This window comes from Thunnus albacares, chromosome 5, assembly GCF_914725855.1.
Source record: "Thunnus albacares chromosome 5, fThuAlb1.1, whole genome shotgun sequence".
In the NCBI taxonomy this organism is placed as follows: Eukaryota; Metazoa; Chordata; class Actinopteri; order Scombriformes; family Scombridae; genus Thunnus; species Thunnus albacares.
The window spans coordinates 24,185,771-24,208,288 of record NC_058110.1 but is presented as its reverse complement, the minus strand read 5'-3'; the positions used below and the strand labels follow the sequence as shown (position 1 = coordinate 24,208,288).

The following is a 22,518-nucleotide window of genomic DNA, read 5'->3' as shown; positions in this document are numbered from 1 at the left end:
CACATACTTTTTCTCCCGCAGGCTTAATTTGATTGTGAATGATTAAGGGGAATAAGTGGGCAATGTGTAGGATGTTTTATAACAGAAATAAAACTATGGTAACATAATTCAACACTGTTCAGTTTCTGTGAGTATGGTTAGAATAGTTAATGTTGGTATTTGATTGCGTTATATTGGCCGATTTTTTTCATTTTTCTGGCACCCGCACATGCCTCTATTGAGAATTAAAATAATGGTGACGGCTTTCAATATAATGAAGTCTAATACAGTTCCTCTGGTGAAAAATGCACACTGTGACCAAACGTGTATAGTGTAATACTATAACATTATTTCTTTGACAATGTGTTATAATGTGTTCATTTTAGAGGCTATGGTTTATTTGCTCGTGGTGTTTTACTGTACTGCATTACATTTAACATTTTTTTCTAATATTTGGACACCACATTTACATCTACTGTAGAATAAAAGAAAGAAACGCCTTCCAATATTATGCAGCTCAGTATATCACTATAAATTACAGCCTCACAAATGACCATAGAGTTGAGTCAACCACTGACATAGTCTCAGCTAAACAGGAGCATTATAAATGTCCCCAAAATTGTCTTTATGGCAGGATCATTATGTAGTATTTCAATACATTATATATGTTCTTCTATTTGTCCGATCATTGAGTCTGTCAATGTGCCCCAAGTGTCAAAAGGAAACCAAAACTGGTGCTTTATCCACCTGTGTTTAATTATTAATGATAACTGTTAGAGCACAGGCGTGAGGAAAAAACCTTACACACACTTAATATAATGTGCCTTCAGTGCTTTTCAAATCACTCTCCAATTTTAGTAGATCTTCTTATGGAGGAGGAGCAGGGTTTTGTTTTTTATATTTACTACAGTTGGCTAGACACAAGCTTAAGGGCCATTATATATTAAGGTTATTACAGTAATGTGTGACATAAAAAGGCTAAACCTCTAACCCTGTATTGCTTTTCAGTCTTTTACAACATATTACCCACATCAAAGTGATTTCATTGTATTATTTCACAGTTTAACTGTTTAATCTTTGTCTTTTTTGCAGATTGAATCGCCTAAATAGGTGAAGAGCTATAGCCTCTTTTCTCTGGAAATGGCCAAGAGGGAGGGAGGAGTTTAAACAAAGGCCCTCTCCACATAAAAAAATGCAGGCTTGTGCAGAGAAGCCATGGTGTCCTGCTCCTCACTCTACATGCTGCCATTTCTACTTCTAAAGCCTTCAAATGAGACAACTACCGCCAGATTCTACTCTTGGAAGCTTCAAAACGTTGTTATACAGGGTTTGTATGTCAAAAATGCTCATATTAATCACGTTATTTCATGGTTTTAGGCCTAGCTCCGTGCTTATTTTTCTCTCCCTGTCTCTGACACTCACAGTGCTGCCCCTGCCTGCAGTGAACAAAGATAATTACTCAGGAAACATTTCGGCCAATCAGACGCGGCCTTGCATCTAGCCTGTGAGGGAAGCGACCAGTCAGGATCTGGCTAACATCACCGGGGCCTGATCGCCTTGCCTGAAGAGCGGAGCCTTCCCCGGCTGAGGGCTGAGAGTGTCCTCCATGTTTTATAAGTGTTGACATAACAGTGTGTCAGGCAGCCATGCATCCACAGAGGTAAGCTCTGTCTTTTTTATCTCAACTCTCTGATAACAACATGGCTTCCTTCTTGTTGTTGTGGTGACTGTTGGTTTCTAATGATGAATGTGCACACCAAAAAATCAGTTTAGTGTGCAGGAGCAGGAGGAGGAGGAGGAGCTGGGGTGGATTGGAGGCCTCGCCAGGCCTCTCTGCTCCACAGTGCTGAGGGTGGGGGGTTGGGTAACGACTCTCACCCTTGCTCTCTATCTGTGTCTCAGGGTCACATGGGTGCCCCAGACAACCAGGCTGCCATACAGGAGGCAGAGTGGACCATGGCAAATCCTTTTCCTTTTTTATAATGCAAAAGAGAGTTAGATTTAAAAATGGCACCCACATCTCCTTTCTGTTGTGGCAGTCTTGTGTTGTAGCCTGGCAGAGAAAGAATGGGGGATGGGCAATAGAGGTAGAGGAGGAGGGGTGGGGGGGTATTATGTACCCTTTGTAAGTAGATTGGCTCTGTGTTGTGTGTCATGCCAGGCAGGGGAATAGACACGGGGGGCAACAGATGTGCTTGTAAAGAGGACGAGGAGCACAGGATATGACTGAATACTATTTTTCTGATTACTATGTTTCTTATATACATACAGTGGGGTCCAAAAGTATATGTGTATGTATATATATATATGTGTGTATGATTCTGCAACTGAAGAAAACTCTTTACCTCGATACAAATGACAAAACTATACAGAGGCTGGAGTTTCTACACTACATATTTGTCACACATGAAACAAACCTTTTGTCACAGGTGTTTTCTCTTAAAATTCCCCCTGTTTAATCTCTACAAGTAAGATGTCGAGACACAGGTTACTTCTATTTACAACCACAGGCCTTGCGTTTACAGCCAGGGCTGTACAGCACTGTGGTGAAACTGCTTCCTCCACTCTCTGATCCTCAGACAGTGGCCATTTTGTGTTTTAGAGAGCTCTCCTTCATAGTTTCGTCTTTCAGTCTCTTCACAGATCAGTCAGCAGGACAGCAAATCAACCTGAGACTTTACCTCGTTTTTAGGTGACGTGTGTGTATATAGTTTCTTGGCAAATGCCTGAGAGTATTTAAAAGGCGGTGCTGTTGTTTACTTTGTCTTCTCCTCTCCCTCATGGTTTTCTGGGTTTTTCCAGTTTTTACACATAACAGACATGTCATTGATACATAAGAGACAGATACAAAACAGTAGGTTTCATCTGTTTTTTGAGGAAAGAAATCTACACATAGACAAGATGTATGAAAAAACACACAAACAGAACATGGTTAGAACACAGACTGTACATTGTGTTACATCATGTAGCACCATTTTAGCCGTCTCAACTGCGTGGGGGAGACAAAGAGTGTTGCCTTACTACATGTGGCCTGACACAAGGCATGTTTCATCTACTCGACAGCCAGTCGTAGAAACGTTACACTCGGTATTTCCTTTTTAAACTAATGGCCTGTGTGCTCTCTTTTAAAAACCAAAACCAAAAGTTAAATTCTATGACTGAATAGGTATGAGCTACTTCACAGGGCTTAAGTCAGCCTGTAATATAAATGTTACACTGATAGTTTGAAATGTCAGCAATGTGTAACGTTCACGGTGATGGGAACAAATCATCTGGGCCTCTCTCCGAGGCAATGTAGCCTCTGAACGAGACAGGAATTATGCATCAGAACCACAAATATAATCTCCCAAAACGCCTTTTTCATTTCCTCTCTGGTTTATATTGCCGTAATCAAGAAGGGCAAGATATAATTGAAGAAAATAAACCTTTCTAATGCAGGGGGAAATCTCTGCATTGCAGCAAAAATGCTTTTTAAGAAGGAAGAGGGGAGCCTGCACACTGTGATCCGTGTGGCATAGCTCAGCCGACCAATAATGTTCCACCCTGTTGGCCCTCCAGCCAATTGCAGCTGCAGTTGAGGTTAAAGATTGACAATCAGAGGGAGAGCAGCAGCGAGAAGGGCCTTCTGGAAAATTCCACAGCCATCTTTGATTCAACCTTTACAGCCTTATAAAAAATCCAGGTCAAAATTTTCTTTTATTTAGGATATTCTGTGCATACTAGCAGTGTACTTTATTTGCTGATTAAGTGCTGAGACATTGTTTTAACATTGTAAAGGAGGCATGCTAAAATAGACATTAATGTTTAAAATCATTATTTTCTCTAAATGTAGACAGGCTTGACCAGGAATGTAAACCTTATCCTTTTTAATTATTCTGTTTTTTGTTGATGTCAGGAAAAGCAAAAGCTAATAGTATGCATTTCTTCATTTGTCTGCATGTGTTTTTTGGTCTTGTGAAAGCTCAGTGTGTCTCTTGTCATTTGGTTAGAGAGGTTTCATAATACAAACCTAATAATCTCTCTCGGGTTTTGTGTAGCAGGGTAAGTAGGATGTTTTTTTCAGTCAATGGTGTTAATCCCAAGTGTCTTCAATAACAGTTCCAGTGGAAAGAGTACAATATGATTTTTGCATCGAATGCCTTTTCCTGGATTGTCACACAGAGAGGCCACTTCTTCAGATATCTGAAGAATCTGAAGTATAAAACCTGCGCACTGTTTTAGGTATAGAGAATAGCTTTGCCAGAAACAGAGTGTGGTTTCACAGTGATGGTCTGTTTCCTTAAAATGAAATCAAATTATTCTATGACAGCAGTATTCATAGTGAAGGAGGGAAGGGAAGACTGGATACATAAAAAAAAAAAAAAAAAAAAAAAAAAGAAAAAAAGATAACTGCTCCTCACTGGATTTTCTTGTGTCTCCCTCTTCTCCTGTATCTCTATGATAAGCTGTGAAGGTCTGTCTTGACATAACAGTTTTTTTAAAAAAAAATGTTGGACTGTAATCTCCACAGATCTCTCTGGTCCTCCTGCATGGATGTGCCAGTGCCTGAGTCTGAGCCTCGGAGTGGGGGATGGGGGAGAGGGGGGAGGGGAGCAAGCTGTGGCCTCCATTTTCTGTGACGAGAAAACCCTGCTCGTCTCTCACAGGAGTGGAATCTAAAGGCATTGAGTCAGTGTTGTCTCCTTTTTGTCCATCAGGTACTACTTGAAGAGGGGAATACTGTCAGTTTTCTTGAGCCTGGGTCTCTCTGGAATATATCCCAGAATCTGCTGAGGATTTATTTGCCTAACTCTCCTTGTGTGATGGATCATAGCTGCTGATCTGAGAGTGCCCTTTGGATCAGCACACGTTTTTACTACTGGTCATCCCGTCTTCCTGCTAGTTGCAGCAATGTCTTGTCATTGCTATTAAGTGTGTATATGGGGTTGTGGCCCTTTGTTCAGCACTTCTTCAGCTGCCTGCTGATGGTGAATATATTCTCTCTTCTCAGGGCTTTAGTACACGTTGCAGTACTACTTTGCTAACGTTTTCTTATTTTCATGTGGGCCTCGTTTGTTCACTCAGTCCGGAAGAGGAAGGCCCCGGAGGGGTTGGGGTGGGTGTGTGTGTATGTGTGTGTGTGTGTGTAGTGTGTGAGTGACTGTTGGCAGGCTGAAACAAGATACCCATGTGCCATGTTTTTAAAGAAACTCTGCTCAACCCATGTGTGTCATTTTTGAGATGACGCAAGTTATGATGCGTGAATATGAAGTTTCAGTTTGACAAGCTGTCTACGGTTGTCAGTTTGAATGTCTGAAAGAACGAAGGAATGTCTTTTAGCCTTGATTATCTTGAGCTACCGACGATTTTTAGTCTGTGTAAAACTTCTGTATTGTGAAACAAACATCAAGGTTGACTTTAAATGAGTGTGTCTAATAGATGATGTGATCACATCTTATCCCCTTTAGAGTCGTTTTTGTTCTGATTCACTAAACCTGTTAGTTCAGTGAATTGACATTTGATCAACTTTGTGTGGAATGTCTCTTTAAGGGTGGAGGAGGGGACATGAAGAACATTCCTTTACTTTCAGTAGAGAGGGAAAAAAAAGAAGCTTATCCCACAAATGTGGTTGACCTTTGAGTCGTAGCCTGTAAACCCGTCATCCTAGCTGGTAACTAGAGCTGCAGCCAATGCTATGAACTGGTCAAGTGTGTGACCTGTCAGGGGTCCTTGGGAGGGTTTTCTTCTTGGGGCTTGTGAATAAAGACTACATCCTTGGAACGAGGCCCTCTGTTGCTCTGACAAAGGAGGAGCCAAACACTCAAAGACCTTCATTTATCGCCAAGCCCCCTTTATTCTCGTCCTTTTTTTTTTTCTCTCAGAGGAAAGAAGATGAGAGCAGAAGCGGAGACTTGGGGAATCAGGCTTTTCCAGTGATAAATGTGTGTGTTGGAGAGGATTTATTCTTTTGGCTTTTGGATCGATGATTGTTGTCCTGTTTACATCAGTAATATTTAATACAGCAGTAAAACATTTATGATTTGAGAAATGCACAAAATGCTCATGTTACTCCACAATTATATATGTGAATATATCTTAAAATAAAAATATGTGGCCACAAAGTTACAGATGAGGTGATGCACAATGATGACTTTGAGCGGCAGAGCTTCTTTAAAAATGCCTGTGATGAAGATTTAGGCCAAAAATATTGAGACAGACCTGCGTTTGAAGCTTATTAGATGGATCTCTTGCTATTGGTTTCCAAGAATGGGCCCAAATCCTTCGAGGGTACCCTGTTGTTACTGAAGGGGCTTGAGAGGTGTCAGAAACATATACTGTTCATCGCCATGAGATGCTCTCCCTCCAGCAGTACAGACCAATTCCCTCTTGCGTTCTTCTTACTATAGGACTATAGGATATTTACAGTTTGTCATCAACAAAGCGCAGCGCAAAGATCAGGACCTAGTCGGATTAAAATATCACAGCTGCAATATCTTCTGAAGGACGGAGGTGCAGGGTAATGTCAGCTAAACGGCCCTATGTGTTGTTGTGAATATCAACTTGTGCTTAGCGGAGAGGAGCGTTGCCATGGTGATACCAATTTCTCTCTTGGAATATAAAGAACATAGTCAGACTCATTTGTCACTGATGATATGGACAGGATTTGAACTTTGTAACACAATGTCAGAGCTATACTGAAATCAAATGAAAACTATAACAATGGAAACCTGCAAAGTCCCTATTGACAGATCCTCTGGGACCCTGGTGCCCTAGGTGGTGTTCCACTTGTTTACTGTTATGCTGATGTGGTTTCTGAACACCCTTTCTGACTTTGTGTTTGCCTCTCTTTCTGTGTTTCTGTGTGCTCTTGTTCTATGCTGCTGCAGTCTGGCTGAGGAGGAGATAAAGACAGAGTCTGATGTGGTAGAGGGGATGGATGCGTCTGTACGATCCAAAGGTAAGTCTCTAAGGCCGAGTGCCTCACATTAAGAGTCAAACATCTTCGGGTGGATTAGTTTCAGAGAATGTGAAGGTTATTTACTCCATGTTTCGAGAGCAGTCTAATGCATTTTGTTAGTCTCTTAGGACTACAAAGATAATCCATCATGCTTGGCTGCCTTGCCTGTTTAGAATTTGTATCAATAGTATCAACACAGAGTCTAGTTAGTTTAGAAGAAGCCCTCTGGCTATTTGTTACTATCAAGTGTTAATATATTATATATAAGTGGTGTTTTCAACAATTGCTTTTTATATCAGTGTGATTGCTGTCTGTATTAGATGTTGATGTTACCAGGATGACAGAATATTAAAAACTGAACACTGCATCTGACTGCATTGGATTGTTTAGCTGAAAACTGAATTTCTTCAATTTGCCTTTCTTCATTGGTTGAGAATGTAGGATGGAAATGGTGTAGTATGGTGTCTTGATTGTTTTCCTCCTCTTGATTTCCTCTAGGACTAGCTAAATTAGTCTCATAGCACCCCAGTCTTTAAATCTTCTAAGGCTTGTGTAATGTGCTGGACATGGGTACAGAGAATAATACAAGCCCTGTCTCCTGTGATTTGATGACCTGATTGTCTCTCTGCGTCCAGTCCCTGATCCACCAGGGTCAACAGAACGACCACTGGCACCACAGAAGAGAAAGGTGTCGAGTCCCACCCATTCCTCCAATGGACACTCTCCCTCAGACACCTCCCCCAGCCCACTCAAGAAAAAGAAGAAGCCTGGGGCTGTCAACAACAACAACAAAGACCAGGTAAGGGGGGCAGTATACTCATATGAGAATCTGGCGTGTTCTCATGGGGGTAAATGTCAGTGTCCTTCCACACTAGAGGTTGGAGTTTTTAAAGGAGATGACACCAAGAGTAATACTCACGGTGAAATCCAAAACAAATTGCTTATTCTTCTATCAAATTACATAGAAAAAGCAATGAATCATTACAAAGAAATTCCAGGCCTGCCCACACTGGAAACACTGGTCACAAACACACCTTATTGCCTTCAAGAGCACGCCAATTTTGATTTTATCTGTATTATACTGCTAACTTAAAAATGGACAAATATGAATGGGTGTGAACTACTGTGAGAGTGGATATATCTTGTTGTGATAGATATCTTGTGTAGGTTTGGAGCAGTGACATGAAAGAATGGTCAACTCAGTTAACTTTATTATTTGTTAATACATTTTGCACTTTTGTGTTTTTCGATTATGACTTCTGAACTGTGATAATCACCTTTGGTCATGTATACCTTGCTGTTTTACTGAATATAAGTGTTATTCATTCTTATCTGATTGTTATCCATATATTTATCTTAGCTGCTTGCCATGTTAATGTCGTGCTGAGCGATTCCCTTTTGCCCTTTAGTCCCATGTTGACTTTGCATGATATAAAAAGATAATTCTAGATAAGTTTAGATTATGTGCTTTGGTTCTCTGGAAGGCGTCAAATGAGCTGCAGTTGGACTTTAACACTGCTAATGATCAGTTAATACCCATGTCAGTGAAAAAGGGTTTTGTTTAAAGCTCTCCTTATTAAGTATAAGCTCATGTGGTCTAAGTTCAAGCTTATTTGGACTGTGAAACATCATCTTGAGCTGTGAAACCAGATGCATCGGCCTCTATTCATCCATCAAGTTGGGTACCTACCAGAGAACCATATCATGCATTGTGTCTGCTCTCAGTTGAAAGATGAGCTACTTAGTTGTAACATAAAAAGAACCACACTTGTGCTTAAGCTCACACCCTAAACCTGTTGGGTTAGTCTTGTTTGACTCACAGTTGAAGCAGTCACATGACCAGATGTTCACGTAGTTTATTTATTTGCTTAGAAAACGTCTTGTGTTGGGTTTATTGCCTTTAATGCCCTCTATGCTGCTTACCCTGCTTACCCCACCGTATTGCTGCCTTGTTTCTGTTGCACTGCACCTTTTTGTGTTCCTGCGTGTTTTTTGAAACCTGCCCCCCTGTTTCTCTTGCCTGCATTTCAGTCAGAGCTAAGACATGGTCCCTTTTACTATATGAAGCAGCCAGCACTCACCACAGACCCTGTTGATGTTGTACCGCAGGACGGGAGGAATGACTTCTACTGCTGGTTGTGCCACCGCGAGGGCCAGGTGCTCTGCTGTGAGCTCTGCCCCAGGGTGTACCACGCCAAGTGCCTCAAACTACCAGCCGAGCCTGAGGGCGACTGGTTCTGTCCAGAGTGTGAGGTATCTCGCTGAAGACACATTTATGTGTGTGGGTGTACACGAATGATGTGCACGATTGTGGGACTCACGGCACAATCTCAATTGTTGTTGAGAAAAGGGGTGTCAGACTATGTTCCATATGAGCCAGAGATGAGGAACAAATCAGTGAAATCGCCTGTTTTAGTCTGCGGTTGATCCAAAACTCTGCAGACTCTTGGCCCTCAATGGCACATGTTGTGACACCCCTGCAAGTGTAACTGTATTGCGCTATACGCTTGAGAGATGTTAGACAATTAAAGTTTTGATCCGTTTCGTTACATTTTAGGAAATTTAGTATGCACTTCTTTTAAGTGGCACAATTTTGAACATTTGTACAAGCTAAGTTTTAAAAAAAAAAAAAAAACCCCAGCAGATTATGTAAAGTCTTCAAAAGTTAAGATCTGTCCTTTTGCTTGATGCTTATTTTCATTAATGACATTGATAATGACATTTTTGTTGTTGTTGTTGTTGCAGAAAATAACAGTTGCTGAATGCATTGAAACCCAGAGCAAGGCAATGACAATGCTGACAATAGACCAACTCTCCTACTTGCTCAAATTCGCACTCCAAAAGATTAAACAGCCAGGGGTGAGTCCTTTTAAAGATGCATTTTATGCTGATTTAATAACTGCCCTATAATCTTTCTATGTCTAACAAAGTGTTTTAAAAATTAAAACGCAAAGGTCTTGAAAATCTATCCAGGAAAGTAGAGATCTGTCTGACACATCTGTTTCTTTTTCTTCTTTTTATATTTGTCTAAACTGAGCAGACAGAGCCTTTTCAGAAGCCTGTGTCTCTGGAACAGCACCCGGATTATGCAGAGTACATCTTCCACCCCATGGACTTGTGTACTTTAGAGAAGGTACCAAAATGTATTTTATTTTACTCACATAAAAACAGAACCCACAAAGTCTTTAAAAGTGCTGAACGTAGGCAAAAAATGTTGGAATGAGCAAGAGAGGAAAAAATGCCTTAACGAGCCTCAATGAGTGGCCCCCTGAATGTCAGATTTACAACTCTGGGGCACATTAAGGATGAATGTTGCATATAAAAACATGCAGACAGACCTAAGCACATGTGAGGCTGCAGAAAACTAGGAGAGGTACAATCATATGTGTAGAACATGTAAACAGATGATTATTTTCATTTAAGTGTCCAATTTTTAATTTTATTATCTTCTCTTTTTGATAGAATATCAAAAAGAAAATGTATGGCTGCACGGAAGCCTTTCTCGCTGATATGAAATGGATCTTACACAACTGCATCATCTATAATGGAGGTAGGCCTCTTTGATATATATCCACAATCACCCTACTGCTAAGTAAAGAAAGAAAATGTAAAGTAAGCTTGTAACTTTATTCCAGGTAATCACAAGTTAACAGCAACTGCGAAAGTCATTGTCAAGATCTGTGAACATGAGGTAAAGAAGCTTTACTAACTTCATAATGGCAAAGTTTCTGTGTGGGTCCAATCTGTGAATGAATTATAACTTTTTCATTCAATATTCATTTTTAGATGAATGAGATTGAGGTGTGTCCAGAGTGCTACCTGTCCTCATGCCAAAAAAGGGACAACTGGTTTTGTGAGCCTTGTGTAGGTCTTTACATGACTTTAAACCAGATACCACATTTAAACAATGTTTGTTAGATTTTAGATCAGTGAAGCACTGAATTATTTTATTTTGTCCCCAATAGAGTCAACCTCACCCCCTGGTCTGGGCTAAGCTAAAGGGCTTTCCCTTCTGGCCAGCAAAAGCACTTCGGGAAAAGGACGGGCAGGTAGATGCACGATTCTTTGGACAACATGACAGGTGAGATAAGATTGTGAGTGCAGTGGCTGCTTGGGTTATTACAGCAAAATATAGCCAAGACTAGTCTCCTGGGTTATTTATAATTTGTTTTGTTTTATTTTGCTTTTGTGCTATGCTTTTATGCAGGGCCTGGGTCCCCATCAACAACTGCTACCTCATGTCCAAAGAGATCCCTTTCTCTGTAAAGAAGACAAAGAGCATTTTCAACAGTGCCATGCAAGAGATGGAAGTCTATGTGGAAAACATTCGCAAGAAATTTGGGGTCTTCAACTATGCACCCTTCCGCACTCCCTACACACCCAACAACCAGCTGCAGATGCTACTGGACCCCTCCAACCCCAGTGCTGGAACAGTGAAAACAGAGAAACCTGATAAACTTCGCTTCAACTTTGATATAACCGCATCTCCAAAGATGGTCCTCAGTAAGAGTTCCACACCCAGTAGTATGAGTCGGAGGGTCTCAATGACAGACATGCCACGGTCTCCTATGAGCACCAACTCCTCGGTTCACACAGGATCTGATGGGGAGCAGGATATGGAAAAGGCTAGCAGGAATTCTGCCTTCCACTATAGCACTGGAGAGGAATCAATGGACTGTACTGGTAAATGTTTAACTTTACAACACTCTGGCTGTGTTTCCCTGAGTGAAGTGATGCCATTTAAAAAAAACATTAACCTGAATGTGCAAAGCAAAATAATTAAGCTCAGAATTTTTGTTTTTCTGTAATTACAGCATCTCCTGTCTCAGGGAAGATGGGTCCTGCAGGTAGCTTGACAGGCAGCCCAAAACCCTTTAACCCTGGACTGGTGCCCAAGCAGGAGAGGACTGCAGCCACAGGGGGCATCCTTAATCTCAACCTTGGTCAGTACCAGCAGCACAAATATATGTATTTATGTTGTCATGGCTACTAATAATCAACATCATTATGTAAGCTGATACTGCCAAGAGAAATATCAGTAATTGTATGTTAACCCATACAAACCGGCAGCTCTAACAATCATACTGCCTAATATTCGTTCTCTGGACAGCAAAATTGATTATATAACTCCCCCATCAGTGCTGGTCATTCGTTGACATGCGAGAGCTGTCTACATCAAACTGAGACATGTACTTTTCTCTCTAAATGCATTTTAATGCACTGTGCTGCTAACTTCTTGTTCTTTTTTTTGTTTTTGTTTTCTCTTGGGATTTATGTTTTTATCTTTTTTTTTTAAATGGAATTTTTAGATAAACAGTATATCTTTGTTTCTGTTGTTGTTGCACTGCTGTGGGCTGGGAGGAACAGCATTTTGTTTTTTCGTGTATGCAAATACACAAGAAAATGACTGAATCTTGAATCTTGGAAAAATTTAACATTGACCTGTTCCTTTCAGACCGAGTGAAGGCTGAGATGGATCTGAAGGAGCTGAGTGAGACCGTACAACAACAACAGCACCAACAACAACAGGGAGCATCAGCTGCCCTCCCGACTCCAAAGAGACCCATCAGGAGCCTGGACAAGACTATTGAAAGCTGCAAGGCACAGCTCGGTATATACACAATTACACAATTATTATTAATGTCATGTCTAATGTAATTTTTGATTTCAGATTTTACATAAAGTCAGATTATCTTTTAATGTTGTTATATTATCAACAATGTTTGATGTTGCGATACATTATGAAGAATTTACTCCAAATATGTGGCAGCTGAAACGTGATATTTGACAATATGTGACTGCTGCTGATTTAGGATTAGCGGTGGGGAACTGTTTGCTAAACAACTACCAAAGAAAAAGTCTTTATTCCATTTATTCTCTCAGTGACAAAAACAATCTAAAACTTTTAAAAACATGAAGAATGTATGTGTCTCCATGCAGGGATAGATGAGATTTCTGAAGATGTGTATAAAGGTGTGGATCACAGCGACACTGAGGACTCTGAGAAATCTGACTCAAGCGACAGCGAGTATCTCAGCGATGAGGAACATAAGCCAAAGAGCTCCGCCCAGGATGACAAGGACAAAGCAGACAGAAAAAGGCCCAAAGCAAGCACAAACGGAGAGAATAAGGAGGGAGTTACAGGGACAGGGGATAGAGCCACCCCTGAACCCTTGCTCAAAGAGAAGCAGGGTAGCAATGGCCCAGATAGGGAACCCCAAGACAAGGCCAAAACACCCCAGACTCAGCCCCTCAGTGACAAGCCCAAGACTACGGAGGAGGGTAGAGCAGCTGCTGCCACATCAGTGGGTGAGCAAGACTCTGATTCAGAGAGAGAGCTGGTGATTGACCTGGGGGATGAACATGGAGGCCGTGACTCTAAGAGGGCGAGAAGAGAGCCGGGGGCTTCTGCTGCCAAAACTCTCAAAGAGTCTAATGTTGCCAAGTTGGAAGGTAAGACCTTTTTGACATACACATTTTTTCTTGTGATTATCATTTGAGATAAAATAATATCCTTATGTTATGATATTTTCTCTGCCCAGGTAAACAACCTTCATCCGCTGCAGCAGTCGCACCAGCGCGGGATGCTGCCTCCAACCTGAAAGACTCCTTGCAACCTGCCATCACAGCAGCCCTCAACCTTGTTTCCACTGCAGCGTCTGGTCAGCCCAGTGCCACCTCAACTACCAGCGGCACCACCAGTGCTCCCTCTCCTGCTTCCACCTCAGTCACCACAACATCCCCAGCACCCACTGCTGTAAAGAAACAGCGCCCTCTACTGCCTAAAGAAACAGCTCAAGCTGTGCAGCGAGCAGTAGTTTGGAATCCCACCACCAAATTTCAGACGTCCTCTCAGAAGTGGCATATGCAAAAGGTGCAGAGGCAGCAGCAGCATGGAGAGCAGTCAGCAGTGCAGACACAAGCCCAGACTCAGGCGCAGACACGGAGCCCCCAGCAGCTGCAGTCACAACAGCAGAATTCCTCCTCAAGTACCCGCTATCAGACCAGACAATCGGTCAAAGGTATATACACCAGCATAATTCATCTCAACATTAAACTTAACATAACATAAATAATTTATATTCAAAGATATTTAATTTCCCTTTTCTCCACCTTTTATACCCTGCAGGGCAACATAAAGACCCACCTCAGAATACTTCCTCATCAACAGCTGCCCAGGTCCCTTCTGGTAGCTCCTCTTCATTCATGTCAGGAGACGTGCAAATCCCTACAGTCTCAGCTGATGTGGCTGCAGACATAGCCAAATACACAAACAAAGTAAGTTAAAAATCATCAGCTCTGTGATTAAATGTAGGAAATTAGAAAAGGACTACAGTAGTTTATCATTGAGCATTATTTCTCTAGATAATAGGTCATTTTGCATTGATTATCGTGTATGTCACATACTTTTAGACAAAAGAGCGGTATAAAGAAACTTAAGGGTCCGTTTTATGAATTTATACATGCTGTTTTCACTTCTTTATTTTTAAGGAATAAAAAATAGTTATAAGTGTGCACTTATTCTAATATCACATGATTTTGGCAAAACCTTGCAGATTATGGACACAATAAAAGGGACAATGACTGAAATCTACAACGACCTTTCCAAAAGCACATCAGGAAACACAATTGCAGAGGTAAATACTGACATGCGGTGGTGGTTATTAATGTGCTAAAATAATACTTTGCAAGTTATAAGGGATTTTAATTGCTGTGTGTATTTTTTTTCCCACAGATTCGACGGTTAAGAATAGAGATTGAGAAGCTCCAGTGGCTGCATCAACAAGAGTTGTCAGAGATGAAGCACAACCTGGGTAAGTTTACTGACTCTGGGCATGTGTGTCACCACACCGCTGAGAGATGATATGTGTACCACTGCACTAGTCTTTTCATGAGTATTAAGTAAAAAAAGGATGTTTTTTTTTACATGTGGCATGAGTGTAAATATGTTTTTATCTGACCTTAATACAGAACTGACAATGGCAGAGATGAGGCAGAGTCTGGAGCAGGAAAGAGAACGGTTGGTGGCTGAGGTGAAAAAGCAGACGGAGTTGGAAAAGCAGCAGGCGGTGGACGAGACCAAAAAGAAACAGTGGTGCGCCAACTGCAGAAAGGAGGCCATCTTCTACTGCTGCTGGAATACCAGTTACTGTGATTACCCCTGCCAGCAAGCCCACTGGCCAGAACACATGAAGTCCTGCACGCAGTCAGGTAGCATAAACACAATCATGACACACTAATGTTTCCTGTATGTGGATTACATTTGGGTAACCTGCTTTGGTAAAGTAACTAACATTTGTTGTTTTATGTTCTGCCCTGTGTTGCACAAAGCTGTCACACAATGGTTTGGTGACTGGATTGAAAATGAATTAGAAAATACAAATACTAAAGCTGCTGTTCAGCAGATTTCTAAATAATGTTGATTTTTATTTTGTTTGCTTTGAATGTAGTCTAGCAAACATACTCAGTTGAGAAAACACACAAAAACATGTTGATTTTATTTGAATAGCATTTTAAGAAGGATAGAAGGTAGCCTAAGGGCATTATTTTTTTATTTTTATTTTTCTCAGAGCCATCCTCAAGTTGTGTTTTCTCAGCGTGAATGCTCATAGGTATCTTGTGCCAATGTTACATATTGTGGATGAAGGACCCAGTATTTGCTCATCAAGTACTGTGATTCAAAACTAAAATGTTTTTTCACTTGTTTCACACATGACAGTGATGTTGCATTAATTAGGAGGTAATCTGTTCTGCTATAGGAGTGTTGTACTGTAGAATATACATTATATTCTCTGCCAGTAAGACTGGTGATTCCTCAGATTATTATTGGTTTTGAGAAAATGACTGCACTCTAGTTGAGTAGTTGAGGTGTCCGACACAATTATAATCTCCTACTGATTATTCATAGAGTGTAGGATTGTTACATTTCTGATATGGTTGTTACTTTTCAAAGATAGCTGTGTCCCTGCATTCAGCAGAATTTTCTATCCACTCACAGTTGAGCCTGATGTGAGACTCATTCTTTTTCAAATGGGTTATTTGATCTCATTTCAGTGCTTTGAGACAGGCAAAAATCTTTCTGTCTCTTGACTGCATTAAAATTCTGAAGCAGTTCCTCCTCTGCTCCCACAATATTTATGCCACAATATCTTGCAATCACCACAAATACAGTCTGCTATCCCTCCTATAAACCCATCTGACATAAATTGAAAAGTATCAAGTACGGTGTGACTTTGTAGTACCTCATTAATGTGTTTCATTGACACAAGTGGATAAACACAGTGTGCATGTTCTCACTTTATATTTTGCTTTTTCTTCCAGCCACAGCTTCACAGCAGGAGCCAGAGGCAGAGCCCAACTCGGACCCTTCAGTCAAATCGTCAGGCCACTCTCCTGCCACACAGAGCCTGCCCTCAGCAGCAGCATCCATATCAGACAAAAGCAACTCTCCTACGTATATGGACAAGAACAAGGACAGTGCTGGTGTTACTGTGACATAACTGCTACACTACACTCTTGTACATTTTGCAAGGCCGCTGTGGGGCTTGTGGCGTCAAACATGTGACGTCAAACTCGGTGCTTGAAGGCCTGCATCTCTGTGACAAATCACTTTTTTATTTTTCCATTCCCATATGCTTTTTGGACATTTTTTGGTTTTTCCATTATTCACAGTTTCCACAAGTCTGTGTTCAAGTGGATTCATCATGTGAAAGTAGTCTGTCTTGAGAAATAAAATGTGAGTCTGTCTTATCATACTGTAGTTTTATGTTATAGCTCTGTTACCACTTTGTTTCAAGTCTGAACAAGATTGTATCAACCCACACAATATTTGCTACATTAACATTTTCAATGCTGCTCTCAAGTACTTCACGGCTGTTTTTATTTTGTTGATTACTCTCCATACTATGAGACAAAAAGTTTGAAACAGCCAGCAACAGCTTATACTCTCTTATCATGGTGCCATCAGAGGTATTTTGAGTTATGCAAATTAAATCTTTGTCTGCTATGTCTGCTTCAATGTCAGTTGAGGCAATTTGAATGATGTACTTTTAGATTTCAACCATGTTCTCTTCATGTCAGCAGCAGAATTTTTGGCTCATACCAGTTTTGTATTGTAGTTCCACATTGTATAGGCCTACATTAAAAAAAAGTATGTGATTTATTAAAAAAACTAAAAAATGAAACTGTACAAAGTTTTTGTAAGAAGATACCTGAACAATATTTATTGTGTTATATGTTTTTATAGTATGTTTAATGAAGTCACATTTCTATGTGTCTAAAAAAGGTTATTTGAAAATAAATGACTTCACATGAATGTCAGCGTTGAGCGAAGTCTCTGTTATCCAAAGCTGATTTAAATCCTGGTCAGACTGTGTCTCAGAACTGGGTAGGCATAAAAAGAAACTGCATTTTGGCTGGATATTATTTCCTGTGAGCATGTCTGTTTTGAGCTTGTGTCTCGTTCCTGTTTACATATTGTAAATACAATAAATGGACTCGTGAAGAAAAAATAAAAATGCTCTGATCAAGTTGGTGCATATTTGTTTAATTTGTCCTCAATCTTCCATCACAAACATAGAAAATAATTCATTCAGATTAACGTAAACGGTGCACCTTGACTGATTTATAGTGTCAGATGGAAATTACCACAAATTAATGATTACAGTGATGGGGGCCAACATCCAGTGTGCCCACTGTCCACACTGTTATTTTGTTAAAAAACACATTTAAAAGTTTATTTGAAGCTTAAGTGAGGCTTCAGCAGTCTGATTGTGTGATATCAAGTGATATCTGCCATATTTACAGTCTTTTTAGTATAAAATCCCTCTCTGTGTTTCCTCGGACAGTATTTCCTTGTTGAGCTGCGGTGGAAGTACAGTAACAAAAAGAAGGAATTTGGCACTAAAAAGACTGTAATGTGATCTACTTGATTTGACTAATTTGGACGGCTGAAGCTTCATATTAGCTTCAGATAAACCTTTAAATAGATTTTTGCACAGAAGGAGGCTTGTGGATTTTGTCCCCCATTACTTACATAATATGCATTATGAAGGGGATGTACTAATGGTCAGTATGAACAGGAGGAATGGTCATAGGAAGAAAAACCCATTTCAGTGCTCATTTGACTGTTTTTTTTAAGACAGACTTGAAAAATCGTGAACGTATCCTTCAAATTATAGATCAGAGAGGTGAAGAATGAACAGGAAATCACGGTTCTTTCCTCCCGGTAGCTGTTCTCGCGAGATCACGTGTAGCAAGCCAGAGAAAATGGAAGGCTGTGCTAGCTAGCTATCTAAGCGAATCCACTCTTAACTGGAAATGTATCACTTGTATATAAGGTATGGTTTACATTTTCGTCACGGTGTTGCTGTTGCAATTGTGCGGCACAGTTTTTGAGTCGTTATCGTCGAAGACAATCGGCTGCGCAGCGTATTGCATTTATTACTGGGTAGTGTAGCAGCTAGCGGTGAGCTATATTAGCTGTAGACAACAATGTTAATCGCTGCCAGCAGAAACAAGACTCCTCTCCTCCTCTCCTCCCGTTAACTCGTTTCGTCTCTGCGCTATTACAGCTGGCTGAGGTCTGGTAATGAAAGTAGTAAGGCCCGTTGTTTCGTTCATGTGTAACTAACGAGACTGAGTTAAATTTAGAGTGCAGGTGACATTGTGGACTGCCCAATTATCACTACTGTCTATAAATCTTTGCATAAACTAATGATTTCTTCCAGACTGGTTTTGCTCTGTAAGCACGCCCAACCATAACGGTAGCATGTAAGAACAAACCCAGGCCTCAAAACAAAAGCTGTATAACGTTGGATAATGTCAACACTGAGTGGATTTTGTATATAACACGACTGGATATAAACGAAAAACTCTTATTTCTATGTGTTCTCTGAGGAGCTTCAAGTGTTGTTGATTTTTACACATTTCCTGACTTAAAATTTAAATGCATAATCACTTGCAAAGAAATAAACACGTGGAAAACTATCATTACATTCCTTTACTCACCAATGAAATGATTTAAAAATCCTAAAAGGTGCAGTAGACATGTAAAATGAGTCCCACTGTCTGTATTATTAATATTAATTGGGCAAATCAGATGAAACTGTTTCACCTTTCCTATCTTCATTTTTTAAAAATAAAAAATCCAAGTTGACTTGATTGTGCTTGAATCAGGACTTGTTCAAATAAATATAGACTTAGTTGCCAGTATTTGGGTGCACCTAACTAAAACTAGGGCAGTCCAACATAACAGTGTTAAAGAAATAAATTCTACCTTCATGACGGTTGTGATATTTAGTCTCTGTTGAAAATGTTTGTGGTGCTGTTGAATTGTTATTTGAAACATCTCTCAGTGTATTGCAATACTACTAACAGTAGTTGAGTCAAAATCTCTCAAACAGTTTCAACAAAAACTCACTATTGTAACCTTAGTGAATGTGTAATTTATTGGCTTTAGTTTTGTGGTCTTAATGTACTGGCAACTAAATACATTTGTACAAATATTAAGATGTATGAGTTTTTAAAACGACTCTTTCCGAATGGGATGGATGCAGCTGATATTGGTGATTAATTAAGGCTTTTTAGGTAGATGTTTGATGTTCATTGTTAATTTATTACTGAATGTGGATGGTTCGGTGTATTTTCTCTCCCTGATTTACCCAGGTGCACAGAAAGACAAGTGAAATGGCAGTTTGCACGTCCTGAAAACTCTTGGCTTTGGCAGGCTATTGATTAAAGATTTCAGAGGTACCTATTTTCCTGCATTTAGCCCTCACCCAACTTGTTACTGTTCCTTTTAGCTTGTATACTAACAAATTCTATCTTCTATATTTGGACAGCCTTGTTACCTATGGATGTCATTATGGACCCAATGGAAAATGACAGCATCACAGATGATAATAATTTAGGTAAAACTGATTCTGTTGTCTATGACTCACTTAAATGGGCAGACTGTTGCTATAAATGAACATGAGAGAGACTTTGGTTCTGTTTCTGTTAATCCTGTTTGCTTCTGTCTTTCTGTAGAGGAACAGCAGGGCCAGTCAAAAGGGGCAGATACGGGTGTCAGGCCGACCCTGTCACAGGTTAAAAAGTCCTGGGGCTTCAGACGGACAACCATTGCTAGAAGGGAATTCATGGACGAAGTCGGTGAACTAAGCCACAGTCCTCCACTTGTACGGAGAGGCAGAGGTCGTCGAACCAACCAGACACCCCAGACCTCTACAGACACCCGTGCTACTCAAAAAGCTACTCGGCCAGCTCGGGCTGTTATAGATGACCTGGAGTGGTCTGCCCCATCCTCACCTGTATCAGAGGAGAGCAAGCCAGCCTCAGAAGCTTCCGCAGGAGCGAGCCTTGACCCCAGCTCGTGGCAGGATTTTGGGTCTGCCTTTCACACTGCCTTCTCACTGCTTGGGGGGAATGAGGACTTGTCACTGGAAATGCCAGATTCACTGGCAGCCCCAGACATTTTGGAAGCTACTGATGCCATTGAGGACCATCCTCCTCAGGCTACAGATGAATCTGAGGTGCCTGATAATATGGAATCTGCTGATGACATGGAGATTTCGCTGCCTGTTGCTCCTGATAATGTGGCAGGAGAGGAAATTGATGATGTAGTGTTGCTCTCCAGTCAAGAGGAGGACAGTGACGAAATGACTCTGTTACAGATTAAGGAGCAGCTGGCATCTAAAAGCAGGCAGGGAGACACGAGGGCTAGAGGGGGGAAAGGTGGAAGAGGAAAGGCCAGAGGAAGGGGTAGAGGCAGGGGAAGAGGTAGGGGAAAAGGCAGAGGAAGGGGCAGAGGCAGGGGAAGGGCAGTGCAGCTTGAGTCAGTCATGGCAGACGATGAGGACAATGATGAAGAGGGGATGCTCGTTAATCCAGCTGAACAGCAGCTGCAGCAGTTGCACGAGGACCAAAAAGTAAATGATCCAAACAGCCCTGTTGAAATAGACTCTGATATCACTCTGAGTCCTGCGCAACGATCAAGCTCAGACTGCATAATCATAGACACTGACTTAGACCAGATACCTGATGTAACTCCTGGCCAGTATGATGATGCACCAGAGGAGGAGGATAAGAATGTAGGAGTGTATTCAAGCATATTGGACACTGAAGGTTTTGACTCTAATGCTCTGTACTGCATCTGTCGACAAAAACACAATAAAAGGTACACACTCATTTCTGGTAACAGGATCTCTTGAGCTTAGGGGCTCTTTCGCATGTTTGCATACCTAAACCATCTGTCAGTTTCACTTCCTGCTCACTGCTGTTTGTTCACTGCTCCTAGGTTCATGATCTGCTGTGACAGTTGTCAAGAGTGGTTCCATGGCGACTGTGTCGGTATCCGTGAGACACAGGGCCGCAAGATGGAGAGGAAAGGACAAGAGTACATATGCCCCCCCTGCACTACAAAGAAGCAGAGCCAACTGCAATCTGAATCTCATACTCAGCCAGAGCCTGAGCTTAGCTTAGCCGAATGCTTGACACAAAACCCTACTGGTGAAGAAGGGGAGGGGCATGAGGAGCAGCAAGCCCTCAAGGTTAGAATTTCATTTGGACTGTCAGCGACGTCCAGATGGCTCACTGCCCTCGGTCACAACAAAATATAAATAGCTGTTCAACTTGTATGTGTCAGCTGTTAGTTTTTAGGTTGAGTATCTCTCATTCCTATGTGACAGTAAACATTTAATTTATCATAACAGTATTATAGTTGCATTATTAGTAATTGACTGATTTGCGTGACAGAAGTCTGGTCTTTGGTTCTAAGATGATTTGAATTTGGTTTCAGGAGACTGTAGAGGTGGAGGAGGAGGAGGAGAAGGCTCCTGCGACGAGGCCAGAGACTGAACCTGAAGTGGAGATGGAGACGGATGACTCTCATCCCCTGTGCATTGGACCTGGATGCTCCAAACGAGCTTTACCGGACTCTGTTTACTGTGGTACTGACTGCATCCTTCAGCATGCTGCCGCCACTATGAAGACACTCTCTGGCACTAAGGTGCCGAAGTCCAGAGGACGGGCGCAGAGAAAAGCTGCCACTGCCAAACCCACTGCAAAGGTAAGCAATTATAACACGGACACCGAGAAATTGAGATAGATGTTGGAGGTTGTTTTTTTCATAGACCCTTCATGTGGGTTTACTACATTTTGTTTCTGATTTAATGTGAAACAACACTGTAAAATTAAAAAATATGAAGTATTTTTTATGCTTTAGCCATGCAAATATTTTTATCACAGGGTCAGAGGTCGGGTAGGACGTCTAAGAGGTTAGCAGGAAAAGCTGAGGAAGAAGTTGAAGAGGAGGAGATGAAGGAAGATGGTGGAAGGCAGAAGGAAGCTGCGTCTCCCTTAGCCTGCGACCCCACTCTCACAGGAGTTCAGGCCACTTCCATACCATCATCTAAGTTTTACACAGCGTGTATGTACCATTCACTACTCGTACACATCCAAATCATACAGCAGGTTAAACACAAGTGCCTCTTTTGGCAGTATAGATTTTCCTCCCTCTTTTGAATTATTGCACTACGTAACACAATCATTCACAACAAGCACGCACACACACATACGCTTACATACTCTTTCTGTGGGATGAC

At 41.1% G+C, this 22,518-nt stretch overlaps 2 protein-coding genes across 8 annotated transcripts in view; both read left to right on the top strand.

Moving 5' to 3' along the window:
* The first annotated feature begins 1,108 nt into the window (after positions 1-1,108).
* Positions 1,109-17,445, top strand: LOC122982749 (protein kinase C-binding protein 1-like). Of its 4 annotated transcripts, none has more exons than XM_044352300.1 (21): positions 1,109-1,306; positions 1,404-1,639; positions 6,846-6,916; positions 7,552-7,715; positions 9,026-9,169; positions 9,662-9,775; positions 9,957-10,049; positions 10,379-10,466; positions 10,552-10,607; positions 10,703-10,780; positions 10,882-10,997; positions 11,124-11,599; positions 11,731-11,859; positions 12,372-12,527; positions 12,857-13,369; positions 13,459-13,938; positions 14,046-14,194; positions 14,473-14,553; positions 14,652-14,730; positions 14,888-15,127; positions 16,238-17,445. In XM_044352300.1, the coding sequence occupies exons 2-21, from the start codon at positions 1,626-1,628 to the stop codon at positions 16,414-16,416; spliced, it is 3,420 nt and encodes a 1,139-aa protein (XP_044208235.1). In that variant the 5' UTR covers positions 1,109-1,306; positions 1,404-1,625; the 3' UTR covers positions 16,417-17,445. The 4 variants fall into 4 exon arrangements, with proteins under 4 accessions (XP_044208235.1, XP_044208232.1, XP_044208233.1 ...); XM_044352297.1 differs by having other exon boundaries at positions 8,948-9,169; XM_044352298.1 differs by having other exon boundaries at positions 1,109-1,310; positions 8,948-9,169.
* A 710-nt stretch (positions 17,446-18,155) lies between these two features.
* The window catches only part of LOC122982745, a 34,319-nt gene continuing 29,956 nt past the window's right edge, over positions 18,156-22,518 (top strand). For 2 of the 4 annotated variants that reach the window (XM_044352287.1, XM_044352283.1), the window contains exons 1-7: positions 18,156-18,255; positions 19,583-19,666; positions 19,759-19,827; positions 19,946-21,092; positions 21,213-21,465; positions 21,714-21,983; positions 22,163-22,343. In XM_044352287.1, the coding sequence (XP_044208222.1) occupies positions 19,770-19,827; positions 19,946-21,092; positions 21,213-21,465; positions 21,714-21,983; positions 22,163-22,343 (1,909 nt within the window). In that variant the 5' untranslated portion in view covers positions 18,156-18,255; positions 19,583-19,666; positions 19,759-19,769. Of the gene's footprint in view, positions 18,256-18,423; positions 18,516-19,582; positions 19,667-19,758; positions 19,828-19,945; positions 21,093-21,212; positions 21,466-21,713; positions 21,984-22,162; positions 22,344-22,518 lie in introns of those variants that run through there. The other 2 variants (XM_044352284.1, XM_044352286.1) reach the window with 2 other exon arrangements.

Coding starts and splice junctions, on each gene's coding strand:
- LOC122982749 (XM_044352297.1), top strand. Junction 12,528..12,856: donor AAGCTGCAAGGCACAGCTCG/GTATATACACAA, acceptor GTCTCCATGCAG/GGATAGATGAGATTTCTGAA. Junction 15,128..16,237: donor GAAGTCCTGCACGCAGTCAG/GTAGCATAAACA, acceptor TTTTTCTTCCAG/CCACAGCTTCACAGCAGGAG.